Below are 25,941 nucleotides of genomic sequence, written 5' to 3' on the forward strand. Positions count from 1 at the left end.
AAATCCAAATATGCTACATCCACTGGATCACCCTTGCCCACATGTTTGACCCTCTCAAAGAATTCTAGTAGATTGGCGAGGCATGATTTCCTGTTATAAAAGCCATTTTGAATCTTCCCCAACAAATTGCATTCATTTATTTGTCTGATACGTCTGTTCTTTATTATAGTTTCAACCAATTTGCCTGGTGCTGAAGTTAGGCTTACCCACCTGTAATTGCCAGGATCGCTTCTGGAGCGTTTTTTTAAAAATTGGCATCACATTAGCTATCCTCCAGTCATCTAGTACAGAAGCTGATTTTAAGTGATAGTTTATGTACCACACTTAATAGTTCTGCAATTTCATATTTAAATTCTTCAGAACTTTTGGGTGAATATAATCTGGTCCTGGTGATTTATCACTGTTTGCTTAATCAGTTTATTCCAAAACTGCCTCTACTGACACCTCAATCTGGAACAGTTCCTCGGATTTGTCACCTAACAAGAATGACTCAGGTCTGGGAATTTCCCTCACATTCTCTGCAGTGAAGACAGATGCAAAGAATTCACTGAGCTTCTCAGCAATGGTCTTATCTTCCTGGAGTGCTCCTTCACCACCTTGATCATCCAGTGGCCCCACTGATCGTCTGGCAGGATTTCTGCTTGTGATGTACTTGGTGTTTTCCCCTCTATAAGGATGTTAAATGTAATACAGTATTACATCTAACCTTTTGGTGACTTGCCTTAACTCTCAGACCTAGATAACCATTTTTAGGTAGGGGTGTGTGTGTGTACATACACTAAAATATATATATATATATTAGTTATATATACATAACTCTTCACGTGTTCCCCCAGATAAGTGTGACTTTGTCACATAAGTCTCTAATGAAAGCCTTTCTTTGGCAGACTAGTAGATAAACGAGAGACCCAGGGGATCTCTAACTCTGATGTACCCCTGTGCCCTCTGGCATCAAGAGGTCCCTGGGTCGCAGTGATAATATGGAATATAGGGGTATATTGGTAGAGGTGCAGGAGGGACCCAGGATTGAGATAGTAGAGGCTGCTGCAGACCAGGATTGAGCTGCCTTTTCAGAGCTATGTGAAGGAAGATTACACATAGGATACAACTGCTCTATGCCTTGCTTGCTTAAGCCGTTGCTGTGTTCTCCTACTTCTCCAAAGTCCTGGGCTAGTGCCCTAACCACTGGGCAATCCTCCTTACTCATGTCTGAGAGAAGTGTGGTTTGCTGGGAAGGAGGCAACTGAGACTTAGAGGGATTTCTTCTATTGTTCCCAGAAGTACTGTTACAGGGAGGACAGAGTGGGCTCAGATGACTTGTATTCATTACTGTTGCCACAAAGAGCTTCAAAAAACCCCTTCTCTGATGTTCTGGGCTCATCTTTCAGACAAAAACCATTTGTTTCCTCTCCAGAGTCCAGGGCATTACAACCAGAGGTGAATGAACCCACCTTAACATTCAGAGGTTCAGTCACAAACTCTCCAGATTTTTGGACACATGTCTGAGAGCAAGGAACAATCTTATAGCATTTCAGTACTTAAGGTCCTAGGCCCACTTGGGACCCAGATGCAGAGGGACTAAAAATGGAAAATTAATGGTCAGGAAAGTGGAAAATTCATCTGAAACTCAAATTAACCAAGGTCATTCTAGCTTTTAGTTCTAACTGGTTCACCCATCTCTAATCACAAGAGAAGGTGTAATACACAGGATCAGAAACCTGAGCTGCTTTGAACAAAACCAATATCTATCACTTTCCTCCCAGGGGTCCAGTTGGACTCAGTGGTAATCAGGAGGGCATCAGGTAGTGCCTCTTCTCTGCTTATCTGCTGTGATCAAGAAAAGTCCACACTACCAGGGCATACAGTGGTGCAGCTGCTTGCTCTGGTGCTGGGCAGTGAGCTTTGTTGCTGCCACCACCAGCCAGGCTAGGCCTCCCTGAAAGCAGCTCTGCACTCTTGCTGTGAGTTCAGTCTGGTTCAGCACCAGAGAATTGCTCCACACAGGAGTCAGAACCTCCAGCAAAACAGGGCCCTTCGACAGAGTCTCTGCTCACCGAGAGCAAGCTGCTGGTCTCTAGGACAGAGCCCTGTACACTCTCCGTTTGAGCTTGAATACCAAACCAGAATTCTGTCTGTAAAGTCAGGATGACCAGTTACTCCAGGACATACCTTGCACAATTCCTATGTCCTTTCATGAGTACAGTTACAGTAACAAGTCATTTATCCAGTCAGAACATACACACATTCCAACAAACACATGTTGAACTATAGGTAAGCAATGAAATTTAGACTGGCCCTTCCCCCCTATAGAGGGAGGAGAAAGTTCATACCTCCTAATTATCTGAGCCCCAGAGGTAAAACATACAGTGGAATCAGCAAGACGTTGTACATATTTGTGAACTAACAATAAGGCAAAGTGAAAGGGGAGACTGCTTATGGTTAAGGCACTTGACTGGGACTTAGGTATGGGGTTTAAACCCAGATCCATAACAGACTTCCTGTGTGGACTTAATTTCTCTGTGCCTCCGTTCTGAATCTGTAAAATGTGGGTAATACATCTTCTCCCACTCCTAGCTTACCCTCCCAATTTAGATTGTCACCTTTCACACAGAGCCAGTCTTGCTATATTTGTACAGTGCCTAGCACAATGGGGCCTGATCTTGTTTGGATGCTTTAGGTGCTACCATAAGTGAGCTGCTTTGTGTTGGAACTGGCACTCCTTTTTTCTACACACAGGAGTTAAAGTGCATTTGTGACCCAAGAACCCCTTTATAGCAGCTGGTAAGGAGGTTTCATGAATATCCTGATTCTGGTCTGTACGTTCTAGGTCACCAAAGATGTCATGTGAGGTCTTAAATAAAAGCCAGGGTCACATTGGTCATTAATATTAGCGTCTGTACATACAATTCTTTGTCGGGTTTGTGTGTACACACAATATTTCAAAGTCTGTATCAAGACAAGGTGAAAAACAAGGTTTCCTCCAGACAGCTGGTAAGTAATGTGTGTATCTCTAACATGTAAAATAAGCTTTATAAGCTAAACACAATGGATGCTCATTTACATACAAAGTCAACAGAGATGGCGCACACAGGAAAAACCAAACCATGAGTGGTATCCTGGCTTTGTGCAAAGATGACAAGCTTTCAGCATATATCTGAGGCAAAGACACCCCATCATCCTGCACCTAGGAAATAGACCAGCTGTGTGTTCAAATTCACAAAAATGGGATCTCAACCAGCCTTGTTTAAAAAAGCTCCAGAAGACACTGGGTAAAATAAAACACTTTAGACAGGAGGCGAACTTGTTAAGTTTAGTCTCCAGAAAGCATATTAAGATTTTTTATATGTAACCATTTTTTAAATATTCTTACTATTTGAATCTTGAGTCTTTGATAACCATATTCTTGTTTTCACTCTCAATATATCTAAGTGCTGTGATATTAAGCAAAGTGCTGCTCCTGAGTTGATTTGTACAAACTGGTATGTACTAGTCCATTGGGGATAGGAGACCTGGTATTGCTGTGGATGCTCAGTGGATAAGAGGCTAGATACTACAGGGGAATGTTTCAAATGGATTTGGGTAGTGGGGTACACCTACTGTTGACCCACAAGGCAAAGTAAGGGTCAGCATTGCTCAGAGGAGAGCATTTGGGTGGCTAACAGGCTGGTGGTATCGGGGAGCTGATGCCCAGCCAAGCTCAAGCAAGACTACCTCATGCTGGAGACAGGGTAACAAGGTGATTCTCAGTCCTAGGGACAGTCACAGCATCACAAAGATTTTGTTAAATTTAAAACGCTCCAGAGATTTTTGTCAAATTGACTTCCTACTCTGCTTGTGCATATAATAAAGTAGCATTGGGTAGAGTTAGTAGGAATTCTGTGACTGCAGGTATGAGTGGGTGGTGGTATGTTACTCTTGGAAGTGGAATACAACTACCTCTTCCCATTTCAACTCTTCCATGTGGGTAAATTATTTCCCATCTGTCAGAAATATAAAGGGAAGGGTAACCACCTTTCTGTATACAGTGCTATAAAATCCCTCCTGGCCAGAGGCAAAACCCTTTCACCTGTAAAGGGGTTAAGAAGCTAAGGTAACCTCACTGGCACCTGACCCAAAATGACCAATGAGGGGACAAGATACTTTCAAATCTGGAGGGGGAGGAAACAAAGGGTTGTCTCTGTCTGTGTGATGCTTTTGTCAGGAACAGATCAGAAATGCAAGCCTTCCAACTCTTAAGTTAGTAAGTAATCTAGCTAGAAAATGTTAAATTTTCGTTTGTTTAATGGCTGGTAAAATAAGCTGTGCTGGAGGGAATGTATATTCCTGTTTGTGTCTTTTTGTAACTTAAGGTTTTGCCTAGAGGGATTCTCTATGTTTTGAATCTGATTACCCTGTAAGGTATTTACCATCCTGATTTTACAGAGGTGATTTTTACCTTTTCTTTAATTTAAAATTCTTCTTTTAAGAACCTGATTGATATTTTTTTTCATTATTCTTAAGATCCAAGGGTTTAGGTCTGTGTTCACCAGTACCAACTGGTGAGGATTCTTATCAAGCCTTCCCCAGGAAAGGGTGTGTAGGGCTTGGGGGAGGGGGGGGAATATTTTGGGGGAAGTAGTCTCCAAGTGGTCTCTTTCCCTGTTCTTTGTTTAAAACGCTTGGTGGTGGCAGCATACGGCAAAGTTTGTACCTTGGGGAAGTTTTTAACCTAAGCTGGTAAGAATAAGCTTAAGGGGTCTTTCATGCAGTCCCCACATCTGTACCCCAGAGTTCAGACTGGGGAAGGAACCTTGACACCATCACAATAGCTGTCAACACTTAACCCAGTGTAGTACAACCAGGCTGATGAAAGGCAAATTTTATTTGCAACACAATATTTGATTTAATTGCATGCGACTGAGCATTAATTCATGTTGGGCAAAGTTGTATGTTACTTTAAAGTAGTTTCTATTTCCAGTATGTTCTTTTTTGTGGTACTATATTTTGTATAAATGCCATTCCTTTTCAAGCTGTATTTAACCTGCTGTGATCTGATCTTCCTAAATACAGACTGTACTGGGTAATCTGTACTTTTTTTGTGTTTAATGCCATAGGGCTTGTTGCCATGGGCCCAGGGAGAATTGCATTCTTCATAGTTTTTTTCCAAGCAGGCTTTCCGAAAAGGTGGTTGAGGTTTAAACAGAATCAATCACAGACAAACTAAAGCGAACGCTACTAATCTCATTGCTGCTTTGGGAGCATGTCTGTGTGGCTTTTCATGGCATGTCTCATTTTGTCCTTCCTGCGTCCACTGTCCAAGTTGGACACCTTTACTTGGCAGGTTGGCATTCGTGTGGTTGACAGCAATCCCAGAAGAGCAGCATTTTTTTTTCTTCAGTGCATTACTTTACTTGGAGTTTCTTCATTCCAAGAAGCAACTGCTGGCACAATGGTCTACCAGCCCTGCTGTGGTACAGAGTGTGCTCTTTAAGAAAAGCATATGTGAAGCACTAGATTTAAGTGACCTGAGGCTTGGGAGTTAAGCTGATACTGATTGTCAGGAATGTCTTTTGCTCATGTTAAACAGGCTCACATTCTAACATTCTCCTATATGACTGATTTGATAGAACTCTTTTTTTTTTTTTTTGTACCGGGGGTCCCCCACAGTAACTTTATTCCTACCAAAACTAGCCAATCTGTCAGGACTTCTGCATATTGCTTGTTCCTTAGAAGGGTGTTATATTACAAAAAGGGGGTGCCATCTCTTACTCCTTTTCCCTAGGGATGTCAAAATATTGGAGCCTAGTTCTGCAAGATACTGATCAACTCATGCAGAGTACTGAATGAGTATCCTCTGCTCCCAGTGACTTCTGTGGAAGCTGGGGTACCACTGAGCCCACCAGCCTGGGCTCCCTTTGACTATGCTGCTGTGACAGGCTCTCAAGCCCCTTCCAGCACACCTACAGGTAAAGACACACGCAGCTGCAGCTTCACACAGATGCTGAGATCAGCTCTGCATGGGAAGGCTCAGCTAAGGAACTGCCCAGTTACTTTTTAGTGCACACCCCCCTTTGAAGGGTAAACCCAAAATTATATTGTCTTGTGCTGCACAGGGAACTATACAGTGTAAGCTCATGAAATTCGCCCCTTCCCTCAATGTGGAGGAAGAGATGCAACAATTTTGTGTGTCCTCAGGATTTCCACACACTGGTTTTTAGACACAATAAAAACACTAACTACAAAAGAGATTTTAAGTGATAAGGTATAGCAAACAGAACAAAGCAGATTACCTAGCAAAAAATAAATAAATGCAATCTAAGCATAGTATAAAAAATTCTCACACTAAAGGTTTTTAGGCAGATTGCACAGATTCTTGGAGGCAAGCTGCACTTGCTTGCAGATTAAAACTCCAGGTATTCCTTTCACAGGCTAGAAATCCCTCTAGCCTGGGTACAACCCTTCTTCCCCAGTTCCATCCTTGTTTCTCAGGTGTTTCCAAGCATCTCCTTTGGTCGGGGAGTCAGTGAAAAAGAACCACAATGTCACTCCCCTGCCTTAAATAGATTTTGCATATGGCGGGAATCTTTTGTCTCCCAGTTTTAGTTCTCACCCCTTTCAGTGGAAAAACATTAGTATTCTGTGATGGAGTCCAGTACCAGGGGACTTGGTCACATGTCTCTGTAGGGCCATAGCGGCCATGACTCGGAGGCTGTTTGTAGTGTCCTCAAGAAAGCTTCCCAGTGGGAGATAAGAATTTTATCAGGCCTATTGTTCTTCCTAATGGCCCTTCACAGCCAACCATATAGACTGATTGCATTCTGTCTAGTGGGCATTTCCCAGGTGAAAACGCATTTGAAATAGATGCATAGACATGATTTCTAACTTCAGATACCAAAATGATATATGCATACAAATAGGATAATCCTATTCAGTGAAACCTTTTCAATGATATCTTACATGACCTATCTTGTATAAAATACATCATAGTTATGCCATAATCATATCTATATTTATAACACTACTGTAAAGAATAAGTCACACGTGCCTCCTAGTGAAAGACTTGAGTTCAGTCTATTCCGTTCACCCAAGAGAAGGTTAAAGGTGATTTTGATACCTGTCTTCAAGTACGTACATAGGGGAGGATTTCTAATGATAGGTAGCTCTCTAATGTAGCCGAAAAAGGCATAATGAGATCCAGTGATGGGAAACTGAAGCTTGATGATGGTCAGACCAGAAATCAGGTGCAATGTTTTTAAAGTGAATAACAATTGAAACCACTTACCTAGGATGTGGTGGATTTTCCATCACTTGAAGGCTTTAAATAGAGACTGGATGCCTTTCTAAAAGGAATGCTATAGCTCAAACAGAAGTTATGGTCTTGATGAAATTTTTGGATGAGGTTATATGGCCTGCATTATTCAGAAGGTTAGACTAGATCTAATGCTCCTTTCTGGCTTTAGTAATCTATGAATCACTTCAGACCAGTGCTATCTGATGTGGGGGACCTCCAACATGCGCGCAGACCGGCAGCTGATGGCTTGCAGACCGACACCGGTCCGCAGACCACCAGTTTGAGTAGCACTGCTTTAGGCCATCTTAATAGCTGTTTTTACAGTATCTGGTAGCTGCATCTGAATAAAACTGGACCTGGCACCATGTGTACACCACATGTATAGAGTAGCTCCACTGTACATTCTCTGCCTCATGCTCTGAAGGCTACAGTTTTCTTTTCTTGTGGAAATGTTTTTCTGAATGTAAAAGGAATGTTTTTCTTGCCCCTCTACCCCGCTCCTCTTTTATTATTGAAGGAGTCAGGAAATGTTTTGTTTTTTGTTTCTAATCTGCTATTGGATATGAAGCAGCTATCAAACGCGCTGTCTGAAGTCTGAACATTGTTGTGTGGTGTGTGTTGTTGTGCAATGTTGCTCTGAGCTGTTCCAACTCCATATTAGGCACCCTAATGCTGCTTCTAAGAAACTTCTCTTTTCCCTAACCCCAAAAAGACTGGGTTGAAGCTAGCCCAAAACTACTGTTCAGCCCCCAATATCTACTTCACACATGCACATGCGACTGACTCCCTTCCCATTTTCAGTTTATCTTGTGGAAAACAACCCCTTGATTCTCTTCTTTTTTTTTTTTGTCAAATCCATTGTAAAGGGGTGATCCAGCCAGCTTGTTAAAAATTTTTTGGAATGGTTCAGAATCTCATTCTGGCAACTCCAGTGTAGCACTGAAGAGATCTCAACAATAGCTTCATTCTCCAGACAAGAATTAAGAGGCAGAGAAGCCTGCCAGTGACTACAGTTTTAATGTTTTCATATTCTAATGAATTTGACAAGGGCAGGAATTTATTCATGGGGCCAGTGGCTGGAGTGTTAGCTTCTGTTTGATTTCACACATTGTACTGGGGGGTGTGAGGGGGTGGGAAGGAAGATAGAGGGAGCCACTATAGCACTTTTTAATTAATTTGGGTAACAGGGATAAAGCAATTTTTGTTGGGTGCATCCTTCCTGCTTTTCATTCTTCAGTCAAGGCATAATGGAGATGGCATATCCCTTACTCCCGAAGAATAGAAATTGCTTCCTCTTGCCTAATCACTGTCAGGTAAGAGCAGGCTTCCTTTTTTAAAGTTAATGTGTAGTACATAGCATAGTTCTGAAAATCTATAAAGGCCTTGTTGGGTTCAGTCTCTTCCCCTCAGTCATTCCATATCCTCATATATGCTCAGGGTTTATAACTTAATGTTCAGCTGTCAGCCAGACAGATTCACGATGGGTTCTGAAAGTCCAGCTGTATCTGACTCCTACGTCTTCACCAGTAATGAAGATTCTGGCTGGAACTTAACTAACAATTTTGTTGCCAATGCATAAGACCGAACAAGATCCATTGCTGTCCCCAATAACTGTTGATTTTCAAGGCTGAGGGGAGCCAAAAGGAGCTGAACTTAACGCTTCCAATAAAAGTGGATGATCCTGAACATTTATAGGAAGGTAACACCCAAATTCAATTCTGCATTTTCACAAGAAGCCGATTTGTGGTGTAAGGTCAGTCTTTTTTTGGGAAACGTTTTATTAAGGCATAGTTACCAGAACATGTTAATGCTTTTTCTGACTGATCATTGTTGTGTAGTCTGGCCATTGTGCAGGGTGAGGGACAGTTATGGGTGAATCACAAAGCTGTGGATTGGATTTAAATAAGCATCAAAAATTCAGATACCAATTGGAAAGCACACAACTGTGTGGAAAGCACCAAGAACTATCAAAATTCCTGAGAAGCAGGAGCTAGGTAAAAATTTCTAACCATCACCTAGTTTGATTTGGGGGAAACTAACCTCAGAAACTTTAACTTTTCCAGTTACCTGCCATTAGAAATCGTGCTGGACCATCCTTTTTCCTACCTTCCCTATAAATACTGAACATAGAAATATACAGTGAGAATGAGATGGGTTAGATTCTTCCAGGCTCATAATTGCACTCTTTGGGTGCTGGCCAGCCATTGTTCTGACCCCTAAACATTCTGTGGTCAAGTCTAATGTCCTGGACCTTAATCTCCCAATGTTATGGTTTTATAGAAAAGCTAGTTTAGGTAAGTTTGAGGTTTCTAAAATGTCTTTTTTGTTCTTAATTTCCTGGGCAGTTGTCTGATCCCCATGTGTGAGGAGGTAAAAGGGGCATAGATGAGCCCAGTATCAGCTACTGTGAGCCATTGAGCATGGCATAGTCTCAGTGCAGCAGCAGGAAGCTATCCAGGGTGCAATGATGGAGGAGCAGTGTGGTGCAGTGTTGCCAACCCTTGAGATTTTTATCACTAGTCTCATGACACATTGTGGTGTACTTCAAGCCCTGGCTTCTAGAGATGTGATTACGTGAGGCTTTCAGCTTGCTTTTTTTAACAAAAGTTTCCAGCCCTCATGATTGTGGAGAAAAGCTTGAAAATGTGACCCCAGGGTCTCAAACTCAAATAGAAGGCAAAGAATGAACCTCAACGTTTTTTTAATCTCATGATGTTTGGGGGCCTGACTTATGATTTTTTGAATATTTGTAGTTGGCCATACTGCTCTGTGACAACATCAGACAGCACATCTTCCAGCAGGAGGAGCCCTCCACCATCCTGACCTCTCTGGAAAAGAAGGAAGGAGGCCAAAAATGAAAGGGGGAGGGAATTGGGACTAATAATGGGAACAAGGGGAAGAGCCTAGTCGATATGATGGTGCTTCCTTTTCATGGATGGGGCAGTTGACAAGGCCACACATGGGGGGGGCCCTGTTCTTTCTTTTCCTGAGCTCAAGTAGGGCCTGAGCCAAAGCCTGTTCAAGTCAATTGGTCTCCATTGAGGTCAATGGGCTTTGGATCAGGCTCTAATTTATGCGTGTGGCCTGGCTCATGGACACTAAACTACCTGACTTTACAGTACAGATGGAATATTACAAAAAATAGAATCAGTTTAAAAGTTTCATAATTTACTTTTAAAATATCCTCTAATGAACGTGACACCTATAGGGGCTGAATGATTGCGTGGCATGAAGGAGTTTTATCAGCTCATTTGGGCATAACTCACCCTTGGATAATTCAGTCACCCCAAATTTATGCCAATAAACAGTTTATACAACACCATTATATATTCAGTATTTTTGTGTGAGTTCTAGTAAAACAAAACTACCCACTTAAGTGTCTTTCTAAACTCTCTGGCTTAAGGAATACTGTGTGATCTAAATTACACTTGCAACAGCATATAAGATACACTGTACTTCACAGAAAACATTGCATGTGCAAAATTTTTTTATATATAATAAAAATATAGCATGTGCCATTGAAGCAAACACTTAGCACAAAATGTTAAACACCTTGCAGCTGTACATTCTGAATGGAGGAACCGCATGTCAATGCCGTGGTGTATACTGCCCATTTCTGAAATAATAGCTCAGCAGGATATTACATTGCAAAAGAAAATGTCCTTGTCTATAACGTAATGCCCTTTGGGCAAAAAGAATTAGACTCCCAATCTCAGTAACTCTTCTAATCCTTGGGCAAGATTTTACTGGTGGTGATCTTGACACCAGCACAATTTAGTGTGTTTTCATGTGTCTTCATGTGAAACACATGACTACCAAAAATAAACATAAAGTACATTGAAAAACAAACAGTTCCTTTATACTTCAACATTTTACTCTGGTGCAAGCATTCCACTAATTAGAGTGACTAACAAGAATCATTACTAAGTGATGAATGGTTCATTACTCAAATGTGCCATAAATGTAATCTGCAATCCATTCTATGATGTATCGGGAGGGAGTAAAAGTGAAAGTGTGCAAATGGCAATAACAGTGACTAGAAACGTGTGCATGTACTTACTGTTGGTTTTGACCACAAGATGTGGGTTTGGCTTGAGGCAAAATGATTGCCTTGTAAGTTAGTATAACCCAAGACACACACACGCAGCGCTGGGTTTATACTTGCTCTTAGATCACATTTTATGTGAAATATGCAAAGCCTTTTAAAAGCTGCTCATAGTGTCGGACCAAATTTCGTTACTTCAGGAAATTGGGTCTAGCTATTAGACAAAGACTACAAATGCCCTAGGTCTGAAGTGGTCCCTAAAGAAGGAAGGGCAATAGTGGGTCAGTGCCACTATCCTGCCTGACACAGAGGACTGATGGGAACTTGGTTTAGAAGGCTTGAAGAAGAGATGGACAGACCAAGCCCAGCAGTTCTTACGCTGTTCTCATTGCAGAACAGAGTCTAAGGAGTCTTCTCTAAGTTTACAGTGGTGTACTGTGAATACATGCCCACCACTAAGGTACTGGAAGTACTGCTACACAAACCCAGCCAGTGTTGAAAGTGTGTGGTTGGAGTTCAAATGCTGTCTTTTTAGTGCAATGCAAACAGCTTAGTATTAACACAACCACTTGAGTAGTGGGGGCTTTTGTTTGTCTATAACGTGAAGTGGAAAAAGTGTGACTGTCAGCCTGCTGCTGACTACTTCATGAACATCTGGAATGGCTTAGTTTAATGTGCTGCCACCTGACCATAGACCCACACTGACATTGCTAGGGATACCACCCTGGTAGCTTTGACTGTTTACCTGAAGCCTTTGAGTATTTATTTAAAATCCGTGGGCATACACAAATGCAAGCATATTTTGATTGTGCCTATCTGCCGAGCTGGAATGCTAATGTGCGGTAAATGGAGAGTGTTCAAACTCGCCTGTAGAAGTGGCAATATCAAAACCAGGCCTATATTATACTACTTTGTCCAGTGACTGGAAAAACTATTGTGCTCACAAACATCTGCCACTCAGTGTGGTGTTGGGCCTCGGGATTGTGGTGGCAGGGATTGGGGAAGCCTTTATTGAACCAGCATGTAATTGAGACTGATAGTACGAATACCAATCATATCAGTTTATATGTATGGAGAATGGTAAGTAAAATGGTGGCATGAATAAATATGAACCAAAAGATGGTCCAGAGTGAGGTGTAATGCTACACACCATAGATAAAATGTAAAAGATGGCTAAGGGGAGATATGATTGAGGTCTATAAAATCATGACTGGTGTAGAGAAAGTAGATAAGGAAGTGTTTACTCCTTTTCATAACACAAGAACTAGCGGTTACCAAATGAAATTAATAGGCAGCAGGTTTAAAACAAATAGAAGTATTTCTTCACACAACACAGTCAACCTGTGGAACTCCTTGCCAGAGGATGTTGTGAAGGCCAAGACCATAACTGGGTTTAAAAAGAAAAAACAACCCTAGATAAATTCATGGAGGATAGGTCCATCAATGGCTATTAGCCAGGATGGGTAGGAACGGTGTCCCTAGCCTGTTTGCCAGAAGCTGGGAATGAGTGACAGGATGGATCACTTGATGATTACCTATTCTGTTCATTCCTTCTGGGGCACCTGGCCAGTCGGAAGACAGGATACTGGGCTAGATGGACCTTTGGTCTGACCGGTAGGGCTGTTATGTTTTCAGAGGAGATTCTGCCAGTTGCTTCAAGCCCTGATCTAGAGACTGGCTAACTGGTTGGTTAGAATAAAGGAGAAGAACCTTTCTTTAGCCAAACATAAAGTACCACCATTGTCCAAACCAGTGTCTGCCAAAACTGAAAAAGCATTTTTTATTCACAATCTCCCATGCTGAAGGGATGGGCCTCCCAAGCTGAGGTTCGCTTTTAAGGTGCTGGATAAGCAAGAATGCACAAGCGCTAAGGTAGGAGGGCATTGTGGAGGATACTTTGAGAAATGAAGTGTCAGTCATTGCTCTTTCCTTTCCCAAACAGGTGCAATGCCATACCTACACCGGATACTGTTGGTGTGTCACTCCCGATGGCAAACCCATCAGCGGCTCTTCTGTACAGAATAAAACTCCTGTATGTTCAGGTACTGTGGCATGGGATTAAATAAGCATTTATTTGATTTAAAATATTGGTAGAAGAGAAGGGGTGGGGGAGCGACTTTACCAATTTACCAAACTAAAGTTGCAGCTGTGCCCACTACTCCTGATCAGTTGTGTGCACCCTAGCCATATGGCAACTTGTGTTCCCAATCTCTCTCTCATGGTTGTGGCAGCTCCATGGTTGATTGGAATGCAGACGTGCAGTGAAAGATGTACAGAAGATGGTAAGGTAGGGGAAGTGGAACCGCAACCTGGAATCCAGGGATGGGCTATTTTTTTTACTTAACTATACTTCAGAGGATTTATGCGAGTGTTTAAAGAATGGGGCAATACATTTAAAGTATGGTAGACATGGTAAGTTCTTTGTGGGAAGTAAAGCTCACTGCTATTCAATTAGTGCAGAAGGACAAGATAAAGTTAGAGCCTCTCTCAAGAGCTTCACCATAGCTTCATAACACAATGGGCACAACTTTCAAGGGGTGAACTACTTTCACTCCTCCAGTTTACTGACATGGTGACCCCTTTTGGTGTACATGGCTGCTGTTCCACTTCTAGCAGCCCTCTTGCATGGATGTCCAGGTTTAGCACGACTTTTTACTCCAAGGGGAAAAAAGTGAGTGGCTTGCAGCAATGCCTGGAAACGCTGTAAAACGAGCTTCATCCCAGCCATTCAAAGCACCATCAGCTCTACACTTGTCTCTGGAGGGATGATCCCTTCAGAGGTGAGGGTGTTCCTGGAGCAACATTGAATGTCCAGCAGAATGAACAGTGTATGAGCATACACAGGGGATGGTGGAGTCTGGAGAAGATGGAGGAGAAAATTTCCTGGCTATGCCACTGAACTAGTGCTGCTCTCCTTTGTATCATGGTTATACTATTGAAAGCTGGCAAACTGGGTGATTTAATGGCATCAAACTCCGACCACTGGGGCAAATGTGAGATAACTAGAGGTAGAGTACGAAGGCAGTAATTCTATTAGCTTGCTGCTGTTAGAGTGCCAGGGAGACTGTGCTCCAGTTTCTGCTATTGGTTACTGTAGCTAGATGGCGCACTGAAGGGGGAGAGTCTTGTACTTGAACACTCAGAATTTTAATGCTTTACATTTAAAACTGATTACAGATGATAGCAGACCCTCTAAAGCAAAATACTTCAAATCTTTTAAAGATTTTGGGGAGCTGGTAGATTGGGTCTTTTAATGATGGGGTTGTACATACCCATTTGGCCTTGGTTTTTCCCATCCTAATCTCTGGCTCCATGAGCTGGCAGGTAGTGCACACAGCACCCTGGGATGGGTGGATGGGTGACTGCTTTTGTGTAGCTCATTAGCACCAGCTCTGAATTTGAAAAATTGAGTCCCCATATCATCTCCTCACTAAAAAGTGGATTTGGAAATACTGTTTATGATCAATGTTGTATTATGTTCAGAAGTGCATATATAAACTCCTCGTACACCTATGGACTTGTGCCTGCCAATATGCACACCCAATGTTTATCTTGAATGTATTCTTCACACTCACCTTGCTGTTTGTCCTTTATTCAGAATAGAACAGAAGTTAAACAGTTTTTTTTTTTTTTCCTCTTATTTGGCGTGATCATGTTAACAGATGGCACGTGGTAGTGAGCGAGCTCGGAGCATTATGCTATAGAATTGGGGAGGTCAAATTTTTGCCCAACCAGGAGTTACACAGATACCTGGCCAAGAACGCTGGAACTTGAGACAACTCTTGATGTTTTACAGTCATGTTGTTTTCACACTTGGAGGGAAATTCTAAATTTTGAATGATCTTCTGTAGAAAATAAAATGCTACAGCAAATTGGCTTTCCTCAGAATATGATCTTTTACATTTTCACTGTATAATTTGGTAGATTGGGTCTTTCTGAGAGTGGGATTTTTTTCTCTTATAATATTCACTTTGTCACCAGGAACTGTTTTTTGTAGGACACTTAAAAGCACACAGACCCTGTATTTGTGTTTCCCACTGCTAATTCTAGAACAGCAGATTACTGACTAATTTATTCAGAGAGGACGGGATTCTCCCTTAAAAGGGCCCATACGCTACTTAAGACTTGACCATGAGGCTTGTGTAGGTCCTGCACAAGTCCTTTGCCCTGGGGTAAACTTTACCCATAGAGCTCAGTGATGGGTGAGTGACTGACGCGCACGCGCACACGGACACGGAAGAAAAACAGAAATGGCCAAGCTGCATATCTTTAGTTTGGCTATTGAAGGAGTTTAGGTACAGGGAGCCAGTGGTGAGCTGGAGCCAGTTCACTAGAACCAGTTGTTAAATTTAGAAGCCCTTTTAGAACCAGTTGTCCCACACGGGACAACCGGTTCTAAAAGGGCTTCTAAATTTAACTGGCCAAAAGTGGTGCCTTAGGCGCCGACTCCCTGGGTGCTCTGGGGCTGGAGCACCCAGGGAGTCGGCGCCTAAGGCACCACTTTTGATGTGATCAGTGGGGGGGAGCAGTCGCTCCCCCTGCTCCGCCCCAGCTATGCTCCCCCACCCCTAGGAGTCAGAGGGACCTGCCGGATGCTTCCTGAGAGCTGCCCCACGTAAGCATCTCCGGGACTCCCCACCTCGCCCCCTGGCAGGTGCCTCTGGCTCTTAGGGGTGGAGTGGGCACCCACTATAGTGGCCCACGAGACCCTCCTGCCCGGTTCTGGGGGCAGTCAGGGGACAGGGGATGGGGGTGGATGGGGTAGGAGTCCCGGGGGGTGGGCAACGACCCCCTCGTGGGGTGAGGAGGGAACCCATTAAGATTTTGGCAGTTCATCACTGCAGGGAGCACTCTGTTTTCAAATACAAAAGGACCAAATCAAGAGCAGAGCTTTTCCTTCTAACTTTCACACTTCTGAGAGAATTGCCCAAATAGCCATTGTCTCCGATTTACATTTTTAATGTGAAATTATTTGACAGTGCCTGTTTGTAGGGCAAACTAAAGAAATACAGGACGTTCTCTTTCACATGAAGATTAAGTGGTGGGGGGTTTTTTGTGATTTTTTTTTTAAACTTTTAAAATTAAATCAGTCCCATATTCAAATTCCTGTCAGGACTAGTTCAGGGTCCTGTTTCCTCAATGACAGCTGGTGACATTCACGGGTGGACTGAGACTGTCTGGGCAAATCCAGGTCCTGTTTAGAGCTTTCCTTCCCAAACATACTGCACCTGCTCAGATTCTTTCCCAGCCACCTGATGCTTTTTTTCGCCCTGACACTTACAAATCTACTCATCCTCTCATATCCCCTCTTTCCAGTGACTTACTGATCCTGCCCCAGATCTCCCTTGGATTTACTCTTGGTTTCTTACTGACTTGCTGTCCCGTTAAATCCCTTCAAACCACTGGGCCCAAATACTAAGGCCTTGACTACACTATGGAGTTTTGTTGGTGCAAGTTTAAGCCAACAATTAAAAAAAACAGTATAATTACATTTGCGTGTGTTCACACCACACTCCTTCTGTTGGCAGGGCACATCCACACTTGGTGCTCTAGTGTTGACAGTGAGAGCAGTGTACTGTGGGTAGCTATCCCACTGGCTACTTGCCATCTTCTGCAGCTAAGAGTTGTGGGAAGGCAGGATGGATCACAGCGCATTGTGGGGGTGCACTCAATGTCCCATTATGCAGTTCTTTCCATCCCAGCATTTCATGGGCTTCAGACTGCATTTGACAGCATTTTTCAACAGCCCCCTGTTTACTCTGTGCCCACCATCTCTGTCTGAAAGGTTGGATCCTGCACTGCTTTCTACTGTTGTGGTCACTGTTATGAAAACATTGCAGCTGGTCATGCGTCCCATATCATGAGCTCCCAATCTGAACAGGAATCCGAGGTGCCTGACCTGCTGTGTGCCTTGAAAAGAAATAACACCACATTACTTTGGGCTTTCACAGAGCAGCTGAACATGGTGGACCATCACTTTTGGGCTCAGGAAACAAGCACTGAGTGGTGGGATCGCATCATTATGCAGGTCTGGGATGGCGAGCAGTGGCCGCAGAACTTTCAGATGTGAAAACTCTGTGCAGAGCTTGCCCCAGCCCAGCAGCACCAGGATATCAAAATGAGAGCTGCCCTGTCAGTGGAGAAGTGCATGGCGTTCACTGTGTGGAAGCTGGCAACTCCAGATTGCTACTAGTCAGTTGCAAATCAGTTTGGAGTCAGGAAGTTGACCGTTGAGGCTGTGTTAATGCAAGTGAGCAGGGCCATTAATTAATTGCATCCTGCTACAAAGGACTGTGACTCTTGGCAATGTGCGAGAAATAGCAGATGGCTTTGCAGCAGTGGGATTCCCTAACAGTGGAGGGGCAATAGATACCATGCATATTCCAGTTTTGGCCACGGATTATCTTGCGATGGAGTACATCAATAGAAAGGGATACTTCTCTATGGTATTGCAGCTGTTCGCTGATCACCATGACCATTTCAAGACATCAGTGCAGGGTTGTCTGGGAAAGTGCATGACTCATGCATCTTAAGGAGCACTGGCTTGCACAGAAAGCTCCAAGCAGGGACTTTCTTTCCAGACCAGAAAATTCCAGTGGGGGATGTTGAAATGCTCATCATAGTGATCCTGGGAGACTCAGTGTACCCCTTACTTCCATGGCTTATGAAGCCTTACAACGTAAACCTGGACAGCAGCAAGGAACAATTCAACAATAGGCTGAGCAGGTACAGAATGACCACGGAATGTGCCATTGGCAGATTAAAAGCATGCTAATGCTGCCTTTATGGCATGTTAGGTCCAATTGAGGAAAACATTCCCATGGTCATAGCAGCCTGATGCATGCTCCATAATGTTTGTGAAGCTAAGGGTGAAAAGTCTTCCCAGGATGAAGTCGGCTGAATTTGAGCAGCCAGATACTAGGGCTATTAGAGGGGCAAAACGGGGGGCTATTCGAATCAGGGAGACTTTGAGGCAACATTTTGATGATGAAAGACACATTGCTGGTGCTCTACACAGCACTCTTCCATGCTTTAACTTGATGCCTTGCATGAAAATTATGGTGATTCCTGACTAGGATTTGTAGTCCGCAAATGATCAGACTGCAACTAGGTATTACTATCGGCAGCAACCATCTTGTGTAGAAGACAAATGAAGATTGGTGATCTTTCAGAGTGTTTATTAAATACCAATTAACACACACACAAGGCTTGGTGGGCAGAGCAGTGTAGGCTCTCAGAACTGTGCGTAACTCCAGCTATATTTTGGAAGCTGTCTGAAGGTGTGGAGTGAACAGGATACTGAGATGGTCCGGGAAGTTGCAAGGAATGTGTGGGAGGAGTTTTCGGAGGGCACAGAAAGCAATTCTGTATCAGCTGTGAGGAGGGGAGGGGGAGAGGCAAGCACTCATGTGTTCTGCCTGGAGCGTGATTAAGGACTTCAATATCTGTTTGCTCTTCCATCACTTTTATCATCCACTCCTGGCCCTTTACAATGCACTCTTCACTCTCCTTTCTGTCCTGCCTTTCTATTTTAAATTTTTCCTTCAGGGTCTTTCCACTCCCTGTGCTCTTTTCTCCCCTCCCCCCCCTGACCTATGAGGATTGGAGCACCTCTTGGAATGTGTCCTCCTCGCTCCATCTTGGTTGCGTCCTTATCTGGTGGATGCCCTCCACTGGTGTGCATGGAGTTCCCCTGAAGGCCATATCTGCAGAAGCACAAGAAACAATACACAGAAGCATGATTGCTTTAGTTCACACCAAACATTGAATCATATAGTTTAAAATATACCTCTTAACATACAAATCACTTTCTCACTGTACCTTGGCAAGCACACATCTCAACGAAAACCCTAAACATTGTGAGTTCGGCCTGGGTGGGAGTTGGGCGGTCAAGGTGGGACAGAGGGTCTAGGTGGTTGGGTTTGTTCTTTATTTAAGGGGATAAGTGCAGGCAAGTGGGGACAATATTGTAAATTCTGCTATCATTTTTCACGGGCAAGGGTCACTGAAGCAGATATCTCACTCCTAAGGGTAAGCAAAGATGCAAGAGTGCATTTCCCGCACGTGTGCGGCTTCAGCCCCAGTCCTTATGCTACTTGCCTATACGCTGCTTTGGTCCCTGCACAAGTGATTGAGTGGCACGGGAGTTTCCTACAATGGGGGAAGGAACAAAGCAGCTCTGCCAAGGAAGCTGTGGCAGAGGATTGCAGAGTACCTCCAGGAAAGTTACCTAGAGTTCTCTCTGAAGGATTCCTCTGAAATCTTGGTGTGTGTTTAAAACACCGCTCTGCCGCACTGCTTAGCTGCACAAGGGAATGTGGAGCACACTCAGACACAGCTAGTCTTGTACATGTCTATCCCTTCACCCACTTCTAGAATATTCAAAGCAAAGGACAGCTCTATCTCATGTAACCGAGAAGCATCAACTCAAAAAGATCCCTTGCCAGGGCTCTCCTCTCCTGCATCATGCGTGCCACAGATGGACTGCTGGGACTGGCTAGACCCCACCCCTGGAGTGGAATCATAGGACTGGAAGGGACCTTGAGAGGTCCAGTCCCCTGCACTCTTGGCAGGACTAAGTATTATCTAGACCATCCCTAACAGGGTGTTTGTCTAACCTGCTCTTAAAAATCTCCAGTGATGGAAATTCCACAACCTCTCTAGACAATTCATTCCAGTGCTTAACTACTCTGACAGCTAGGAATTTTTTCCTAGTGTCCAAGCTAAACCTCCCTTGCTGCAATTTAAGCCAATTGCTTCTTGTCCTATCCTCAGAGGTTAAGAACAAGAATTTTTCTCCCTCCTCCTTGTAGCAACCTTTTATGTACTTGAAATCTGTGTCCCCCGTCTCCTGTTTTCCAGAATAAACAAGCGCAATTTTTTCAATCTTCCCTCATAGGTCATGTTTTCTAGACCTTTAATCATTGTTGTTCTTCTTCTCTGGACTTTCTCCAATTTGTCTACATCCTTCCTGAAATGTGGTGCCCAGAACTGGACACAGTACTCCCAGTTGAGGCCTAATCAGCATGGAGTAGAGCAGAAGAATTACTTCTCGTATCTTGCTTACAACATTCCTGCTAATACTTCCCAGAATCATGTTTGCTTTTTTTCTACAGTGTTGACTCATATTTGATTTGTGGTCCACTATGACCCCCGATCCCTTTCCATTGTGCTCCTTCTGAGGCCGCCATTTCCCATTTTGTATGTGTGCAACTGATTGTTCCTTTCTAAGTGAAGTACTTTGCATTTATCCTTATTGAATTTCATCTTATTTACTTCAGACCATTTTTCCAGTTCCAGATAATTTTGAATTATAATCCTATTCTCCAAAGCACTTGCAGCGCCTCTGTTTGGTATTGTCCACAAACTTTAAGTGTACTCTGTATGCCATTATCTAAATCACTGATGAAGATACTGAACGGAACCAGACCTAGAACTGATTCCTGCAGGACCCCACTCATTATGCCCTTCCAAAAGTGGAAAAGAGGTCCTGACTGGCCATGCCACTGGACGACCCTGCAGTGTGCTCCACGTTGTCCTTCAACTCAACCTCCTAGTCTGCAACTTCATTCTCGGGGTTGAGTCTGCTTTCTGCCACCACCAGCCCCACCAAAGTATACACGGGGCTCTTGGCTGTAGAGGTGGGGTCACCACCAAGAATGGCATCCAGCTTCTTATAGAAGCAGCAGATTTTCAGCACCAGAGCTATGGCTTACCTCCCTTGCCTTCTAGTAAGCTTGTCTCAACTCCTTTTATCTTTGCATGGCACTGCTGTATGTTCTGTTCATAGCCCTTATCCACATGCCAGGAGAAATCTGACCGTAGGGATCAAAGTTTCAATGGCTGGAGTGGAGCTAGGACTGCACAACCTCCTCCTCCCCCCCCGGGCCAGTAGATACAACAACTCAGCGGGAGATCTACTCCAATCGGGAGAACATTTGCCCCATGGTCCGCTGGGAAGATGGGATGTAAACTGTCCACACCGAGCAAACAGGAAGTGGAATTTCAAAAATTTCCAGGCCTTTAAAGGGCAGTGGAAGGGACAGATGCCTGTGTATCTGGGTGCAGGGCAGTGGAGTTGAAAGTGCCGACCAGAGGGCTTCATGATGGGCATTGTGGGACCAGTGTTCCCTCTAACTTCTGACAGGTCATGTGCGCAAAAAATTTCTTCTGTGCAAATTTTTGTGTGCACGGTGTTTCGCCGTGTGCATGGGGTTTAGGATCTGTTTGCACGCACACAGCTTAGAGGGAACAGTGTGCGGGACATCTCCTGGAGGCTGTTTACAGTGACCTAACCAAGCGCAGTGCCTACACTAACACTTTGTCAATATTAACTTCGCTGCAAAAAGCTCTATGCCTCTTGTCGAGGTGGTTTTATTTTGCTGGCAAAGCAGGAGAGTTTTGTCAGCAGAAGGAACATTATCGTGTGTACGCTTCTGTTTTTTGTCGACAAAACCGTGTAGTGTAGACAACGCACAAGGATCTCTTGTTTAATGCAACCCTGATTTGATAGCCTTAATGCATAAAACTGTTCCTTGTGCTGCCTTACGTATTTGCTATGGACTCCTACAGTGGAGTCTTAGAACCCTAGATGGAGTTGCTGGAAGGTAAAAACAACCCCTGGGGATTAGGCTAATGAAGTATATTTGTGTGTATGTGCTGTTTGGTGATGCTGCCTCTAAACAAACCATGTCTTTATTTTTTTGTGTTTGTTTTTCCCCCTTTAAGGTTCAGTAACTGATAAGCCATCGAGCCAGGGTAACTCAGGGCGGAAAGGTGAGTGGAGTTCTGTGTTTCAGTAAAGTGTGTGTTTGATTAAGTTTCCCCAGCCAGACCTCTTGAGACCCGATAGAACTTCTGTTTTAAAACAAAGCCCTAGAGAGACTGTCTTGCACTTACTCCAAAAGCATGTGGAATGTGGTGGCATCAAGTCCAGTACACTGTCCTCATGGGATAGAACTCCGCTTTTATGAGGCGGTCCAGGTTTTTAGTCCCCTGGAGGGGCAACAGATTCAGACTAACCTTCATTTGTTTGCTTTTTCTTTTATTAACACTTTTATTTATTAAGCTCACCCAGAAAAAAATGCAGTCTAGTGGTGAGAGCACAGGACTAGGAGCCACAAGCAATGATGTGATACTTGTGGCAAGTCACTTAAGGTGAGATTTTTCAAAAGTGTCTGCCAGATAAAACTCCCATTGAATGCAGTGGAAGGAGGCTGAATGCTTGTGAAAATGGCACCCTTAAGCCCTTTGCTGCTGCATGAATTCTTCTGTGGAAATCATTAAACGGAAGAATTCTCTGCCACTCCTTCCTCCCCCTATAGCTCCCTTCTTCATGCTGCATCCTCTCTGAGCTAAAGACGAGAAATGTCACCTCTACTCCTAAATTGTTATACACATTCCTTGGTTTGTAAAACCAGTTTGAAAAATCTTGAACAGGATAATAGATGCTGATGGGATGGGGTTTGGAGAGCAGTAGGTGTTAATGGGAAATCATTGATTCCCGGCCCCATCCCCGCCATACACCCCCAATCCCCAGTTCAGTGTCATCTTCAGTTTCTCCTTGCTTCAAGAAAATGGCGTGTGGTGGGGATGAAGGCCCCTTCCTTGGAAAAAGCTCCTGCTATGATAGCTGAAGCAGCATTCTGATTTTTTTAGTGTGGGGAGAAACCTTTGATGCTTTGATTCCCAGGAAAATACCTGCCTCAGGGAGGTTAAAAAGTCCAAAAAGCTTTTTTCATGGAAGGCTGTCAAAGGAGTCTCTAAAACCACTTAAAATGTTAGACATTTGCCTTTAGATTGTTGACCTTTATTTGAGGAGGCTTTGGAGAAAGAGGGACTTATTACATTTTTAGTCACATCAATATAAATTTCAAGAATGCATGTCTTCTCTCTCTCCATGTACATTCACCAGCATATATTGCACATGTAGGACATTTCTTAGCAAGATATTATGTGGCTCACCTTGAGGCAGGGGAAAAGTGCATGGAAAATATTTGGCTTTTCTCAGATAAAACAACGCAGAATAATACTGGTCAACCTGCTTATTTTAGGCAAAGGCATGTTTCTGTAAACCTGTAAATGTGTTGAATGTTCAGATTCCTTGTGGGTCTAGCCTTAAGTACAGGTAAATCAAGTTACTGTTTAGAGCATGGATTATCATAGAACCCTTGAAAACTTGCAACTCTGTCCTAGTCTCCTCTGCTGACTGCAGGGCTAGAGTTTGAGGCTGTTGATACCACTCTAATTTCCACTGGGCAGAAGGAGCAATGGGGAGAAAACTTGTGCTCTTTCTTCCCCTTTCATCCCTTTATAGAATCGCTTGGGGGAAGGAGGGAATGAGTGAGTAGGTAGAGGAGGAGACTGTAAATTGAAGGCTAACCCTGCCTGTTAGAATCATGTATCACTTCTCTATGTTGCCTCTGCGGAGCACCGTTGCAAGGATATGCTGTACCTAGCCACATGACCGCAGAACCATTTGGAGCTGGAGCTGGCAGTTTAGGGAAAAATCCAATTCCTCTAGCCCAACATGCCACAGACCCAATATAAATACCCCAACCTCTCTAACCATACCTCTGTTCCTGCCTGCTTATGCAGGCATGCAACCAACTTCTCCCTTTTCTCCATGTCATTAAGCAAAGGCTTGTACACAATTCTATAGCATCACTAGCTAAGTTATAAGACTCATGAGTGAGTTTTGAGGGTGGGGAAGGGAGATGTCTGTGTTCTGGATCAGTTACTTTAGGTCTTATAGAACAAATGTGTTTTCATAGTAGTGCAAGAGAAATCCCTATGTGCCCTTCATTCAAAATCCCAATCTGAAAGGGCCTGTTCTCTTGTAAAGGGGCCATGTCCAGAACAGGCAGAAATGCTTCTACAGGTTAAGGCATTTCTTCCAGTTTTAGTGGCCTGTCCTTGGTTATATTCATCCAGTCTAACCTCCTGATTAATGGTCCCTTCTGGTCATAAACTTAGGGTGGCTTAAAGGAGGTTGCACAACGAAGGGATCCTGCCAGACCCCAATGTGACAGTCTTCCCTGGATCCTAGGGATCCTCAGAAAAATAGGGCCTCCTTGGATCAGTCATCCACATTGGGATAGCAGTTGGACCTAGTTAGCAAAACTCCTCCTAGGAGAGCTCAGAGAGCTCCATGGGGGAGATATTGGAGTACTTGGAACTAGAGTTGTGCCAATAACATTTTGTTTGTCTTTGTTTCCTGACAGTTCTGAAAAATCAAAGAAAAACTCCAGTTCGGGTGGAACTGAAATAGGAATGTTTGATTAATCGAAGGTGGAAAAGCTTAGTTTCAGGCATTTTTATTTTAAAAACAAAAGAAATGAGGGACTAGTCATAAACCCACCAGCTGTGGTGCCCCAGTGTACCTAATAGTCAAGTGGTTAGGGCGCTCACCTGGGATGTGGGAGGCCCTGATTTGAATCTCTGCTTGTGGACTCTGGAACCCTGGTCTCCCGCATCCAAGGTGAGTGCCCTAATCGCCAGGCTACTGGCTAATCTTGGGTGGGTGTCTCTCTGCTGTTGCAGCTATTCCACGTCAGCCCTATGTTTCTATGATTAGAAGATTCTGACATTTCCAAAAGGTATGAGTTTGTTTGGACCAAAATAACGTGCTGAAATAGACACCAATTTGTGAAACGTTTCAGTTGACCTGAATCTTTCTGTGTGCGTGTGAAATAAGTTTTAGCTGTAAAACTTCGCACCGTTCTACTCGGAACACCTGCTCCTGAGCAGGCCAGAGCACTGAGCTCGGATGCAGCAGAACTTGAGGAGCAGCTGGGGTTTGGCCCTGCTGATTGTTCTGAGTAGAGCTGGGTAAAGTTTTTGCGGCTGAAAAAATTTGTTTGGCAAAAAAATTAGATTCAGATCAGCTGAAATGTTTCACCAATTTGTTCCAACCAAAATAACTTGCCAAAATTGACACTAACACATATACCATTTGGAAATGTCAGAATCCTGGAAATGTAAGGCTGGAAGCAAAGACAAACCCTCTTCTACCTGCAGAGTTCACTCGGGAGCCAGCCAGCCACGGAGATGAGTTCATGAACTAAGCAATGACGCTCTTGTTGGCTTGCATGGTATATTTGGGAAAACTTCATAATGAAAAGGAAAAACAAAACCAAATGTCAATGCCTTTGGAAGGCCAAGAGGTACCTTCTACTCAGCCTAGCCAGACTAATGCTTGACAGCTTATTGGTTTTTTGATAAAGGAATCCCTAGGAAAAGCATAGTCTGCAGCTAGGGTTGCTTTAGCTTTTATAGGCATGAACTTCTGACATTTTAAGATCCACCTTTGTTTGTCTGCAACGCATTGCATGGGTTTAAAATCCCTATAGTCCAGTGGATACAATCCAGAGTAAGGCAACTTCTGAGCTGTAAACTTCTCAGAGGGGAGCTTGAAGAGAACATTGTGTCCTTCCCTGAATGACAGGGTTCCTTCAGTGCAGGGTCGAACTCCTAGTTTACTCAGATTCTTATGCCATACCTATCACCGTGCTAGTGGAGGACTAGGATTAAGTCAATTTTAGAAATTTTGTGGAAGAACCGACTAATCACAGAGAACTTTCAGATACTTAAGAAGAGAGCATCAGCTCAGTCACGTGACCTTGTA

At 43.6% G+C, this 25,941-nt stretch overlaps 1 protein-coding gene across 1 annotated transcript in view; it reads left to right on the plus strand.

Moving 5' to 3' along the window:
- The window catches only part of SMOC1 (SPARC related modular calcium binding 1), a 122,127-nt gene that overhangs the window by 11,327 nt on the left and 84,859 nt on the right, over window positions 1-25,941 (plus strand). Inside the window, exons 4-5 of the mRNA XM_077819972.1 lie at window positions 13,258-13,357; window positions 22,044-22,091. Of these exons, the coding sequence (XP_077676098.1) occupies window positions 13,258-13,357; window positions 22,044-22,091 (148 nt within the window). The remainder of the gene's footprint in view (window positions 1-13,257; window positions 13,358-22,043; window positions 22,092-25,941) is intronic.

This window comes from Eretmochelys imbricata, chromosome 6 (assembly GCF_965152235.1).
Source record: "Eretmochelys imbricata isolate rEreImb1 chromosome 6, rEreImb1.hap1, whole genome shotgun sequence".
Lineage (NCBI taxonomy): Eukaryota > Metazoa > Chordata > Testudines > Cheloniidae > Eretmochelys > Eretmochelys imbricata.